This window comes from Manis pentadactyla, chromosome 2 (genome assembly GCF_030020395.1).
Source record: "Manis pentadactyla isolate mManPen7 chromosome 2, mManPen7.hap1, whole genome shotgun sequence".
Taxonomy (NCBI): Eukaryota; Metazoa; Chordata; class Mammalia; order Pholidota; family Manidae; genus Manis; species Manis pentadactyla.
Window position 1 is genome coordinate 132,946,246 of NC_080020.1, and position 15,024 is coordinate 132,961,269.

Sequence of the window (15,024 nt, forward strand, 5' to 3'; positions counted from 1 at the left end):
GAACTGAAAGATTTTAAAACCACTTTCATGTTCTCCAGTGTAAGTGAAGTAAATGCGCAATCCTTCGTAATCCTAGAGAAGTGCCTGCTTGCTGCAGGAAATGAAGAATTGTATGATAGGTCTGTAAAATAAAACTGATCAATAGAAGATACTCTAGGAAAGCAATAAGCTTTCCAAAAAACAAAATTGCCATTTCTTTTTGAGCTGGCCTATTTATTTAATGTTGCACTGAATTTTATATCTTAAAAGTTCTCATTTACACTGTATCATAATTATCAGTATACCATCTGTTCACTTCTGCCAGTGGCCAATGTGTTGGCCGAGTCTGGAGCTCTGATTATGGGTGCCCTCCCATCAGGGGATGAACTCTGTGGCTGGTGGCTGGTGGTCACGGAGGCCTGCATGGTGCAGAGGAGCAAATTCCCAATAAACACCTACTCATCAGTCCTTAAATGAAAAGGGTTCTACAAACAACTAGTGACATCCGTCCAGGTTGCTTAATTATAAAAGAAGTTGTTAGGTAGTACTCATAAAGAGAAAAGTCACTAATAAATTTGGAAAACACAAAATTGCAGAAATATGTGTAGTGTAGAATGCATAGGTTATGCAGCATTTAGAGGCTATTTCCGTAGCATATTTGTGAGAAACTGGCAGTTTGTCTTTAAGGTAGTTTTCAGATGACTACCTGTTGGGAATCCTTTCTCACTGCTCTGTTTTAAAATCTACTCCCTCTGTTTTCTGGTTCCAGTATAAATATATTTAATCTAGCTTCAAAAATTGAAGTGTTTCTCATTTCAGAGAGGGTGTTTATATGTCTTACCAACATTTCCTCTTCTGAGCAAGTATTTGGGTTATTAAAGTCATACTAAATGAGCCTCTGTCTGAAATAAGTTTTATGTAGCAAATTTTTTGCCAAGGTTCATGTAGTTTGTTTAGGAGTTGCCATCCAGACATCCTTCCTTACATACTGGTTAAGATAAATTTATATAAAACACGTATGTCATGGTTTTATTTTTTTCCTTCTCTGTCTTCTTTTAATTGGTGGACCCTTTTAATGGCCACATAAAATACTTTTCAAGATATTTATTGATAATGACCTAATCATACTTTTATTGATGGGCTGTCAGAGGGAAGGATGAACCAGTACCCAGCATGCAGAAACCTGACTTCCATTTGGTTTAGAGGCCCTGGGCGAATGGGTCTGCTACCACCTCCTTCTCACTGTGATGATGGGGACCATGCAGCTTGCAAGATCTCTCTCTCCCTCTCTTTTTCTCTCCCTCCCTCTGCCTCCATCCCACCCCTACACAGAAATTTGGGATCCTCATGAAAAAGAAAATAGTGAGACTGGTCTCCATTATTATCTCAAAGATTATAGCTCCTTGCAGTCCTTTTAACTGAGTTGTTCTTATGTGAGAAAGAGATTCCTCCCAAGCACCTTTGTGTTTCAATTCTATAAGTTTACTTTGCTCTGGGCCCCGCCTTTCAGTGACAGTGTGATGTCACCACCAGGGAAGCCCAGGGGTGAAGAGGTGAAGAAGGGAGTGAGCTGTGCACAGAAACTATCTCTGTACGTTTCCTATTAGTTTTTTCCGAAACCAGAGCTCGCCAAGGGTTGCTTGACAAGGCTTTTGATGATTTTATTTGGCTGTCTCCAAAATCAGACCTTTCTCACAGCACCAGGAATTTCTGCCTTGAAATTATTTTAAACAGTGGCATTCCTTCTGAAGACAATTTCAAAACAAAAATTATCAAAATTTCAGAAGCAGTGGTAGTAGTGTTGTCAAGGCAATTTATTTCATCTGAGGGTGCAAGACTTACATTGGGGATGTAGTTTCATTTTAATTGCATGACATTATAGAAACATTTCACATAATGTCCAAATAAGACTAGTTGCATTTTGAAGGGGGGTGATTTCTTCCTGTTTCCACACTGTGAGAGTCAGTGGTTTTGTCCATGTCCATGTGCAGGCCTAAAGCCCTGTGCAAACTTACCCCAGCAAAGTTCAACACATTCTCAGACATTTTAATCAGCAGCATGTAGCTGACATTACTAATCAGGTTACCAAATTATTCTGGTTTCCAAATGGATTTCTTCAAAGATGTCATCTTAAAGCCATGTCCTGTTCTTTTAGTATTCAAGTTATTCAGGCTTCTTGACTCATTGAAAGAATATTCCTCAGACATTGCTTTTATTTTCTCACTGACCTGTCACCACTTAATCTTCTCTTCATCTCATTCCTTCCAACACCAGCCCAGTGCCTTCCCTACCGAATCCAAAGCCTCCCTCATGTGCCTGGGCTCCTCTGGGAGCCTTCTGCCACTTTCCAACCATGCCCTCCTGCTTCACCAATCCTGACACTGCATTTGCCCAGGAGCACCACTGCTGACAGTGACCTTGGTCACCACAACTGGGATGTTCTGAAAAGGGGAGATACCATAATTATTACATTCTCCAGTCTTATGTAATCCCAGGAAAGTGAAAAGTAATGAATACAGTTGAGACAGAGCCGCCTGCTGATCCCACGTCATCAGGCTCCCTCTGGGAAGCCGCAGGACACGGACTCCAGTTCCCCATTCCTGACATTGGCAGCCTGGCTGCTCAGAGTTCTGGGCAAATATTTCTCCTGACCCAGAGGTAGGGGCCTTGCTGACAATTCCAGGAAACTTGGCAGGTCTGAATGTGTCTTCACAGGGACTGCCTGTAAATCACAGACCTGTTTTATAAAAAGTGCTTTTGCTCAGTGACACTGCTTACTCATTTTTGAAGTCAAGATTCCTCAGAGAGTCCAAGTCCAGGCCGTCCAGTCTCTTGTTAACTGGCTGTAGTGTCTTGGGTGTCTTGTCTTGTTTTGTTTTGTTGTTTTTCACACTGTCAATCCCTGAAGAATAAGCGTGAAATCAGTTTCCAACTTGAGAGAATGTTTTCTCCCATCACCCCACACCACCCCTACCCACTCCCAGAAGATGTGGTTCCATAGGGTCAGGGAGCAGCAGCGCTCTGTGTTCCAGCCAAGTCGAAGCCACATTCTGGTCCAGGAAGGCCATGTTCTCAGGGACTCAGACTTCCCGAAAAGAACAATGTCATGACTGTGGGTCAGATAGTGCTCTGTGCAAACAAAAATACATCACTGATAGATCTCCACAGTAACGTCAAGATGAAATACTCCACGTAAGGGGATTGCAGAGGGACCTTCAAGGACAAGTGCCTCATTTGCTCATGGCACCTGGTGGGCTCTAGAAATGGTTTACTGAGTTCATGAGTGAATTAATGCACAGAACTTGAGTACTGTAAGTTAGTAGATTGGAAATAGAATATATGTTGCCTAAATTCCTGTTTCAGTATTTTTCCTACTACACTTTGAAAACACATCCTCCCCTTAAACACTTCCATAAAATAGGTGTAAAAGCATTCCACAATTACACAAGAGGCCTCAATGTACTCTTAAGCATATACATACAAACACATGCAAACATATAATATTAAAAATCATAACTAGTAAATCCTAAATCTCACCTATCTGAACCTTAAATATAAACTATAATGCAGATGAAATATTTAATTTATAAGAGCTTTGATGAATTATGTGTATGCTCATGTCTCATTTAAAGAAAACAAAATCTCTATTTTTTTTCTTTACTTGAGGTATAATGTACATAAAGTGTGCATAGGCACTGGAATTAATATTTCATTTTCCTCAGAATTAATTCCTCATAATTGGAAGCAAGAAGGAGATGACATTAAATGTGCACCAAAGTCTGCCCATCAGAAACTATTTAACCAGAGGATCTGCCTGCAATGTTCCACTTCCATGTTAATTTCACATGCTGGGTCCCTCCTTTTGGAGGGATAGAAGAAACAAATAAAGTAGCCCTTTGGGTTGAACCTCATCCAAAGAACTAAGAATGAAGATACCAATAGGACTTGTCCCTGTCAATAGCCCACACTGTGATCCAGGACAGTAGTGGGGCCCAGTCTGCTCTAAGTATTTCTAAAACTCTTCTTTAATTTTCTTATAAGGGTCTTATCATCAATAAAAAAAAATTTTTCAATTCTCATTTTATGTACACTTCCAAATACCCTTAGGGAAGAAGGGTGGAGTATTCATTAGTTAAAAAAAAAAGTGAGGTTTTAGAATTCTAACTTTAAAATTAGATTTATAGTCTTGTAGTGTTAACATACTTTTAGAACTGAGCTTCCATGACAGTAAAATGGGTGCAGTTCTACGTGTGTTGAAATGCGTTTGTATTGTTAATCCAGTGACTGACTTAGTAATCAACCATCCTATGAATAGTGCAGTAGTCTTGAGGTACAGGTTTTTGTATCCTAACTGGCCAAATGAAATTACATAATGGAACAAAGCAACCACAAGAGTGGAAACATGCTCCCAAAAAATTATGTTTGGTGCTAAAAAACAGATTATTCTGTTTAGCCAAAGAATCATTCTTAGGTACTTATTGTTCCACAGGCCCTGGCATATAACAACCCTGTTTATTTATTGTAACAGTGTACTCCACTAAGGTAGCCATTAGCCACTTTTGTCTATTTAAATTAAAATTAATAAAAATTAAATGTGTGTTAAAATCCAGTGCACATTTCAAGTGCCCAACTGGCCCATGTGTCTAGTGGCTACCATATTGAACACTGAAGATATAGAACATCACCAGCATGAACATACCAAACTTTAAAGAGAATAGAGAATTTTACCGTTTTTGCTTTTATTTTTTCATGTGAAAAGATTGGTAAACTTCACCAAGATCCTACCATATTTAAAAGAATTTCAAATTGGCTGCTATAGCCTGTCAAAATAAATAGAGCTAGCGTGGCAGTTCTCAAAACTTCCACAGATTTGGGGGCCATTTAAGGAATTTTATGAGACAATTAATAGTCAGTGCAGTTAGCACTCCTGAGACCAGAAGTTCCAAAAGTTTAAAAGAGAAATATAATGCATGCAAAATGTATTCAAGGTTTTCCCAATATCCATGTCATTCTAATAGTTAAATTCTAGAATACAACATAACATTGTTATAATTTGTAGTGATATACTCTGTATTTACTTTATTAAAAATTATACTGCTTGTAATAGCATCATTAATATCACATAGTGTTATTAATGTTTTATATGCAAGATATAACAAAAAGTGTTCTATTGCAAACAGGGGGCTCCCCTTTGACCCTCTGTGGTTCTTTCTCTCCCGTGTGCTCCTGTGGGAAGGGTGTAAAGAAATTCCTGTCATAGGGTTTTCTGTCACTTGCCAGGTGGTTTCCATACAGTTCAGTGTTGCTCAGGACCCAGAACATCAGAAGAAAAGCAAGGGAAGAGGGTCCTGTCCTCAGCTGAGCCGTGGTTCTCAGGCCAGCAGCATCTGCCTCTCCTAGGTGCTTGTTAGAAATGCAGACCCTCAGGCCACTCCAGACCCCTAAATCAGAATCATTCTAGATCAGTGACTTACAAACTTGAGCAAGCACCACGATTGGCTTGAAGACTTGTTAAAATAGCCCCCTGGGCCCCTCGCCCAGAGTTTCTATTCAGTAACGGTGAACTGATGCTGATGTTGAATCTGATACAGGACAGGACCACCTTGCAAACCCACTGCTGTGGGCTAACTTGTTCTCATATGTGGTTGCACATTAAGGCAGACAACCCGGTGAGCTTCCTAAAAACCTGATACTTGAGTCCCTCTTACAGAGATTCAGCGTTAAATGACTAGAACACAGCATGAGTGCTGAGACTTTTTTTTAAAGGTCTCCTGGGGATTCTAATATGCAGCAAGGTTTTAGAAGCCCAGTCTAAATATTTTGTGTTCAGAACTTCTACTGGGGGATTGTAGGGGAAAGCAAAATTAGATCTAAGCAGAACCCCACCACCACCAACCATGACTCTGGATGATGCTGAAATTTATCTCTGGGGTTTAGGCTGAGCATGGCATTCTGCAGACCTCCACCTGCCCTCTACACACAAACCCCTCATGGCCTAACCTTGGGACTAGTTGTATTAACCATTCCTTCCTTCATTCCACAAATACCCATGGCATCTCTGTTGTGAAAAGGCCTTGCTCCAGTTGCTGGAGACTCATCACTGGACAAAATCATGGCACTGACATTTTATTTTTTTTACCTCTACTGTTAAATTCAAAATAATTGCCCTGTGGTGTTAAAGAAAAACTAGAGTTGAGCAGTAAAGTGGTGGATATGGATTTTATTCAGGAAAGACAACAACAAATATTGCAATAGGGGGTAAGAGACCTCAGTATAGAACTGGGCTCGATTCTAAATACAAGGATAAGTGAGAATTTATAGCTGAGGAGCAAGGTAAGGTCAGTAGGCAGAAAGTTCCTACAGCAGAGGGTAGGGGGATTCTGGGTCAACCACCCAACAGGATTCTTGCTGAAGACAAGCCAAGGAGATGAGATGTCCCTGGGGGAGATGGAGGATGAAGGCCTCCATCAGATCTGGAGAATGACCAGAATCCAAGACTGGGGGCTTTTGGCTAAACTGACTTAGTAGGATTTTGGCTAACACTGGACAGTGCAGAGATGAACGCAGAAGCCCAAACATCAGGGCCTAGTTGAGAAGAGGGTCAAGAAGAGAATCTTTGTCAGTGGATTGATAAAAATAATATGCAAATCATTAAAATACGTACACCATGTATAAAGAAATATGCAGAGAGACAGAGACAATGTCTTTCAACAGTTTATCTCCCTGTCACTCCACTATTAATAGACATTTTTAATGTTGCTCAGTTAACTCCCTAAGATCTTCCCATGAACCTGACATCCAAATAAAATTTGGAATGCTGCGTGTGTGCAGACGCAAGTGCCCAGTCTGTTATTTGTCACTTGCCATTTCAAAACCGATGGAGAGGCATAATTGAAACTTTTAATGGCCAGCATCTGTACCGGCTTCCTCCTCCCTACCCAACTCCCACCTTCCTTCCCAGCTTCTGTCTGTGTGTGTGTGTGTGTGTGTGTGTGTGTGTACAGTCCTATCCCGTTTTCACACCAGCCTGCTCTTAAAAACCTTCCTGCTCCTCCGGGAAAGCCTGGATGATCCCAGACCTCCTGCCCAGAATTGGTTGACAATGTAGTGTTTTCATTCGAATGCAAATTTGTCTCTGGACTAGATTCAAGGCAAAGGCTGACCCCTCCAACTGTCTCTCCAGCTCCAACCCCAGCCCTTGTTGTCTTTTGTGTTCTTGTAAATAAATGAGAGGCAACTGGCTTTCCATTTGGAGACACAGCTGCAGGGGGCTCCTGGGAGCCAGCTAGAGAGAGAGAGGCTGAAAGATTTGGAGTCTAGCATTTAAATCGAGAAAAGAGGCTTTTTTAGACCTTTCATTTACAGTTGCTCTGGCTCCTCTAGAATCCCTTTTTTTTTAATGCTTATTTATTCAGACCTAATATGCTTCCCTCCTTTTAACTTTTCTTGTCCAAAAAGAAGAATAAATCAACGCCACAGTAGCACAGAATAAACTCTAAGAAGTATGTTTATTCTTGATGTTCTCCGGATAAGTATGCAGCGTGGCCAGTTCGGGAGGTAGAGACTGCATCCTGGGAAGCGGCCGTGAGGGTGGGGGCGGATTTAATGCCTGGATCGCTCCCTAAAACTAACAGGTCGTGATTGCATTCCAGCCCATCGTGATGGCCCTGTCGGGAGGCCTCTCAAAGGCCTCCCGTGGCGGGCGCGCTGCCTCTGCACCTCCAGAAACATCTTAGCGCTGTAAGCGCTGCCGGAGCGGAGCCCCGCGGCCGCGGAGCGGAGGGGCGCGGCCGCCCGGGCTGCGCGGGAGGGGCCTCTGCCGGCCGCTGGCTAAGCGCGCGTGTTCTCTGCTCTCCCGCGTACAGGGCACCACGAGCCGCGCGGCGCACCTGGCGGGGCCCGAGCCCGCGCCGCCGCCGCCGCCGCCGCCGCCACGGGAGCCGTTCGCGCCCAGCCTGGGCAGCGCCTTCCACCTGCCCGACGCGCCGCCCGCCGCCGCCGCCGCGCTCTACTACTCGAGCTCCACGCTGCCCGCACCGCCGCGCGGGGGCTCCCCGCTGACCGCGCCGCAGGGCGGCTCGCCCACCAAGCTGCAGCGCGGCGGCTCGGCTCCCGAGGGCGCTGCCTACGCCGCGCCGCGCGGCTCCTCGCCCAAGCAGTCGCCCAGCCGCCTGGCCAAGTCCTACAGCACCAGCTCGCCCATCAACATCGTCGTGTCCTCAGCCGGCCTGTCCCCGATCCGCGTGACCTCGCCCCCCACCGTGCAGTCCACCATCTCCTCGTCGCCCATCCACCAGCTGAGCTCCACCATAGGCACGTACGCCACCCTGTCGCCCACCAAGCGCCTGGTGCACGCGTCCGAGCAGTACAGCAAGCACTCGCAGGAGCTGTATGCCACGGCCACCCTCCAGAGGCCGGGCAGCCTGGCAGGTAAACGGCGCGCTGCCCGCCTTCCGCGGCTCGGCCCGGGCACCTGGGCGTGTGGTGGGGGAGCGCGCAGGATGGAGGCGAGTGGCTGGGCTGGAGCGGAACTCAGGCGGGGCGTGTCTGTGGGCCAGGGTTCAGCATCCACAGCGGACAGAGAATGCCAGGGCATCCCTAGGCTGTGCCAGGGTCTAAACTAAAATATGCCAGTTCCTTCCTTTTGGAAGTAAAGCAGTCTTTCCAACTCGAACGTTTTCTCTCTCTTCCCCCCTCCATCTGAAAAACTAAGCCATGCATAAAATGAAGTCTCATTTAATAAAGAACCAGAGACCTGTTAATTACATACACAAAAAGAGCAAAGTGATTATCACGATATTTATGCATAGTCACCTATAGTTGTCTACATTTAGTTGTGGAAAATAGGAAGGGATTTTCCCAAAGCCTGCAAATCACGTAGATTTCAGTAGTAGTGAAAAAGCAATGATGAACTTCCATGGAGTTTTACTACTTTGTTATGGCTCACATGTTTTTTATACTTGTCTAAATTTAGTCACTGGGAAAAGTAAAGGATTTCCCATACCTGTCATGGAATTTACAGAGATCTCAACAGGGAAAAAAAGGAACCAGCAATAAACTGCTTTAAATTTGTTACCTGCTTGTTAAAGGGATGGAGGGGCTGGGCTGGACTGGCATTGTGAGAAGCAAGCTGCTTTTCTCTGCCAGTTCAGAGGAGGTACATTTCTGTGGTCTTTATGGCTATCAAAGACCGAGCTAAGCTGGTGATTCTCTGCTGGTAGCACCATATGTTCAGCTTAAACAAGACGCTGTGATTGAAAAACTAATGTTTTGTCTCCTAAAGTACCTGACAACTAACTCAGATTTATTGTCGATTTTTTTCCTCTTATGAAAGTATTTGGTAATTGTGTCACTCTAGTAACAGATGCTGGGCTCATATGTTTCCTTTCTTGACATAAATAGATGACTGTGAAGATAAATAGGATAAAAAAAAAAAAAGGAACTTGTGTACACAAGGCAGGTGTCCAAGGCCTTCTGTAATTCAGTACCGTAATTGCCAGTGTGGACTGGCCTGGCATAACAGGATGCCGGCTGGAATTCCGCTACCCCCAAATTACACTAGATATGTTTACTGAAATTAAAATATGCTCCCCCTCTCATTTCCCTCTCGCTCTAGTAGGATTTTGGAAGTAGATGATCATTAATGCTAACCCAGTGCCAGTGTGGAAATACCTATAACGTAGGGACTCAGGAGTAGCAGTCTGGTTGGAAGAGGGATTCAGGAGATAGGTATGGAAACTTTGTGTAAGTTTGGAAACATTGCTTTCTAAATTTGTAAAATAAGTTACTAGACCATGTCCAGAAGCTGGGAACTGGTAGAACTTGAGGGAGACTGAAGCCTCATGGCACCCTTCCCAGATACCACAGAGAGGAGGAAATAGAGTCCATGTGACTTGCTCAAGGCCATTGAATTTCCTGCACAGACCTGGGAAGAGAATCCGGGAGTCTTAGCCTCCAGCACTTTCTCCCATTGATTATACACACTAAACTTGCACATGTTCCACTAGTTCATTTTAATAAAGGTAAGAGTGGGGGTCTGGTAGAGAGGTTGGGGGCTGCAAATGGTGCCGAAAGAGAGCCTAACTGCTGCTTATATCATTGAATTTAAGAAGAGGTTTTAAAAGTAAGTGTGTTGTGAAAATCGCTTGCCCTCTCATATCTGCAGTGGATGTTTCTATGTGTGTGTATGTGTGTTTAGGAGTAGGGAGGATTTGTCCAGAAAGAGGAGAGCTTCATTTGATCAGCACATCTCATGTGCCCCTCATCTCTGTTCCTCAAAACTTCTGACTGTATTTCATTTTTGCTACCTGCTGAAAAAAAAAAAAATCCATGTGCCATTGAAAATTCTTAACTTTAGAGCTACAATGAGCATTCTTAGTATTTGAATTACTGTTTAAAATGCATGCTCTTAAATATTCATTTAAAGATTTTGATTCATGCAAATTGCTGCTGGTAGTTTTTGAGTTTAAAATTATTCTGTAACTCACATAAATACTTGGGTTGCATATGATCACATGCCCCATTTAGAAATTAGCAAACTATAGCCCAGGAAAGGTGTAGGGACAGATTCTAACATTTGCAAGCAATCAGGAATATTGCAGCTTTTGGACTCCATAGCTGAATCTGTGCGCTTGATACCATTCCAGGCACTGTAAAGTTTGGAGCCACCTGGTTTGCTAATTGAAAGCGCAGTTAAAGTCAAGACTGAAAAATAGCTTTTGGATTTTCAGGGTTGTAATTTTAGAGATTTGCCACTGCTAACTAGGAAGTGTGAATACAGGATTGGTAGTGACTTCCACATTGAATGAATGAAGTCATTCAGTAATTATCTGTTAAGCATCTCTTATGTACTGGCCCTGAGTCAGACCCAGGGGATTCAGCAGTGATCAATATCAACCCAAATCCATGGCCTCGTTTCAAATGGAGAAGACAGAAAATCAAGATATATTTTTGGTGTGGCCAGGGAAAGCTCTAATTAGAAGGTGAGTTCTGAGTTGGTCTTGAAGGAAGTCAGGGCGCAGGCCATATTAATACCTAATGGAAGGGCACTCCAAACAGAAGGAACAGCAAGTTCAAAAGCTGGTAAGTGGGGTGTGTCTGTTATGTTTGCAGAACAGCAGGGAGACCAGTGGGGGTGGATGCTAGAGAAGATGGGCAAAGAAATGACTTGCTGTCTGAGAAACGAACAGAGACATGGGGGTGGAAGGCCAGATCAGGGAAGGCCTTCTAAGTCTTGATGAAGCCCCGAGGATGCTGGCTGGGCTAAAGCTTTGGGGGCCACTGAGGATCTGAGCAGAGGAGGGACACAGGCTGATTTAGTTGGTAACAGGGTCATTGTGCTGCTGTGTGGAGAATATGCTGTAGGGGATGCAGGAAAACCAGTGGGAGATTATCACCCTAAGGGAGAGATGATCATGGATTGGGCCAGGATAGTAGCATTGGAAGTTATGAAAAGAAGTGTAATTCTGGATGTGTGTGTGTGTGTGTGTGTGTAGTAGAGCTGACTGCCTTTTCTCATGAACTAAGTGATAGTAAGAGACAGAGAGCTCAAGGATACCACCGGCCCAACACCAGAAGCATGGAGTCACCATGGACTGTGATGGGGCAGGCTGCAGAGGGATCTCACTGGGTTTGTGGCAGTTCTGGTAAATATTAAGGTCTTAGTTTTGGACATGTGATACCTTTCAGAATCAAAATGCACATGTGGAATAGACAATTGGATATACAGGTCAGAGGTCAGGGGAGAAGCCAAGGCTAAATATAAAAATTAGGGAGTCCTTAGTGGGCAAGTGGCATTTAAGACCATGAGTCTAGAAGAAATTACATAGGAAATAAGTGTAGAGAAAGACTGATGCGTCCTACAAATTTAGAGGGCTGGGAGTGGAGAAGGACTCAGCAAAAGAAAGAGAAAACAGTAAGTGTAGGTCAGTGTCATTTCCTTGAAGCAAGAGAACATGTCTAAAGGCAGAGATTGCTAAACTATGTCCAGCGCAGTTAAGAAGTCAAGATGAAGAAAGACTGTTTAATGGCATTTGTTTAAGGGTCTTACATCATCAGTGACCTTGAAAGAGCCGTTTCAGTGAAGGGTGGTGGTAAAGTCCTTCAGGGTAGAGGGCGGTGGGGTGGGAGAAGGAATGGCAGGAGGAACACTGGAGACTGAAAATGTGCATAACGTTTTCAAAAAGTTTTTCTTGTTAAGCTACAAATATTTCCAGAAATTTTGAAGTTCTACCTGAGGATTTCAAGTCATCAATTGCAGTGGGCCCTGGGTAAGGAACAAACATCCACATTTTCCACTAGAGCTTCCCAATGGCAAAGCTTTATACAGTCTGGCCAGAGATCTGAGTTCCAGCTCGCTGGGAAAACACCACAATTCAGATTAAACTTAAAAAAGTGTCATTTCTCAGTCGTTATGTCATCAGGGTACTACGATCTCTTAGAACTTTTTCTTTGTTCTTTTTCTTTTCACTTTTATCCCTTTTCATTGTAGCTGAGTGGAAACCCAGCTCTGCCTTGTTGGGGGGGCCCAACATTAGGTGCGTTACTCACCTGCTTGAAATTATTCCCCAGTGGGGGAGGAGGGGTCACAACAGAATCTGTTTACTCTTACAATTTCAGATGTAAATAAGAGAATGCATGTAAAGTACTAGCACATTTTCTGGCTGAAAAAAAGTTAAGTCATATTAATAATACCTACCACACTACCTTGGATGTATAAGGAAGAAGTCACTCAGTTTTGCTTCAGACTCACAACAGGTCTTTTGATCTCACAACATGCCAGTCTCTGTGTTATGTTGAGCATACAAAGATGAGTGAAGGATAATCCTTGCCCTAAGAGACCCAATTTCAGAACAGATATATGAATGAACAATTTTAAACCCTGTGCTAGAGCAAAACAGAAGCCAGTTATGATGGGAATGTATAGGGGCATCTTACAGTGGGGATCAGCTGTGTGTCATGGCGGCTTCCTGGTGTGGTGGCTCCAGAGTGAAGAGATACAGACAGAACTAGTAAGAAGTGGGAGCTAGAACAAAGTCAAAGAGGAGGTGGTGAGAGGCCGGGGAGCAGACCACCAGCGAAAGCTGAGTGGTAGGGGACAAAGAGGGAGAAGGAGATGAGCAGTAAAGGGCTTCAGTTTCATCCTTCCAGCTGAGGGGTGGCACGATCATATTTTCATGCTGGAAACTCCATTCAGGGGCCATGTGGAAGATGGATTTACAAAGAAAAAATCAGCAGGGACACAGGATGGCAGTGGAAGCGTCCTTCTCTGCTTCCAGATCCAGCCGCCAAAACGTTCCCGCACTTGTTTTGAACTGAAGCAGTTCAAAGTGTTCACTTATCAGTGGCAGTGGAAAAGGGAGGCTGCAGAAATGGCATAACTAGTTTCTCCATTTTTCTCCTGACAGGTGCTTAATTTTATTTTTCATGATTTAGAAGTTACGTGTATTCATTTTATACATATGAATCAAATTATTTTTAAACAATTGCAATATAAAGCATTTGCTATATGCCGGGAGTTGTGCCGGGCACTTCGCAAACTGTACCTCATGTGGTTTCCAGCAACTTAATGTGGTAGGTGTGATTTTTACCCCCATTCTGTAGATGTGAACACTGATGCTTGTCAATGAGAAGTTCCTAGCCCAAAGTTACTTGGCTGGAAATGACAGGGATGCGATTTGAGCCTAGATTACTTGGAGTCCGATTTCTCTATTCTCTTAAATATACATCATGTATGGATAGAGGTAATATATTTTGTGATATTGAAGGAAAACACTAAGAATGTAAAAATATATCATGCTTTCAACTTATTTGACTAGTGATTTTGAAGAAAGCAAAAGTAGCCCCCACATTTGCCAACATCCTGTTGAATGTGACTTTACCCGTACCACTTCTTGTTCATTTTTGTCAGAGAAACAATATGAGCCTTTCATTTTCTGGCTTAGAGAAAAATTAATCCTGTTAAAAATAGAAATACAGGTTGTAAATATGTATTAACATTAAGTCAAACATCAGAAGCTTATTTTGAAGTAACACTGAAATGAATTAAATGCAAATTCTTAACCAAGGATTGGAATAAAAATTGACCTAATATGGACAGAAATTTGGTCACAGCACGTCCATCCAGTGTCCCTGCCAACTGGACACAAAACTGCATTTTGAATGGGTCACATACGATAAACCCAAAATTCTGCATATTAGAGATTTTAAATCCATTCTGTGACTTACTAATGCTTCCAGGTGCACCTGTTATAAGAAAGAAAAAGAAAAGGAAACTAATCCTAGATAAAAGCTTTGGTTCTCACAGGAAACATGAAGTTTGCTCAGGTAATGAGTGAGTTTGTTTAACACCTAACACTTGAGATATGGTCAAAATGGAACATGAGTCTCTGGTTGCTGCTGCCTCTTTAAATTGTGTTTCCTGCGGGTGATCTGTCTGCTCCAGTGGACAAGTAATCAGGTCTTGGGAACTTCCTGCTCACCCTTACGTAAAAAGAAAAAAGAATCCTGGTAAAGCCTAGATTTACTAATTAGAATGTGATTAGCCTGTGATATCAATGAACACTTTAATCTTCTTTCATGGGTGGTTAAGGCTGACTCTCAACTGGAATTTCTGGGGTGTTTTGAAACTAAAGCTCACTGGGGACCCCTCCCCAGCCACAGAAGTTCCATTGCATTCCCTTCTAGCTGTGCTCCGCAACCCCAGTCCAGACTCAAAAGCTTGTGCTTTTAAGCCCACATCCTGCCCAAGTTTCTAAATCAGAATATAACCTAGATCTCTGCCCTGTGTGGTGCCAGAATTCTGGCACCCTGCACCCCAGCAGACTTGGGGAGTGTGGGTCGATGCCAACACCTCTTGCTTCCATCCACAACGGGATTATTTTGTCAGCCATTTGCCCTCTGGAATTCTGGGCCCCCATTTTATAGCAAGGAACCCACAACACAGTGGTCTTGTGGAAGCGCACTGAAACCAGGCCTTCCCAGCAGGAGGGTGGGTGCTAAACCCCTTCAGCAGACCTCCTCTGAGGGGTTCCGTGCTGATCCCTG

At 43.5% G+C, this 15,024-nt stretch overlaps 1 protein-coding gene across 6 annotated transcripts in view; it reads left to right on the forward strand.

Moving 5' to 3' along the window:
* The window catches only part of CTNND2 (catenin delta 2), a 947,950-nt gene that overhangs the window by 563,238 nt on the left and 369,688 nt on the right, over positions 1–15,024 (forward strand). For all 6 annotated transcript variants that reach the window (XM_036896685.2, XM_036896686.2, XM_036896687.2 and 3 more), the window contains one exon: positions 7,845–8,409. In XM_036896685.2, the coding sequence (XP_036752580.2) occupies positions 7,845–8,409 (565 nt within the window). The remainder of the gene's footprint in view (positions 1–7,844; positions 8,410–15,024) is intronic.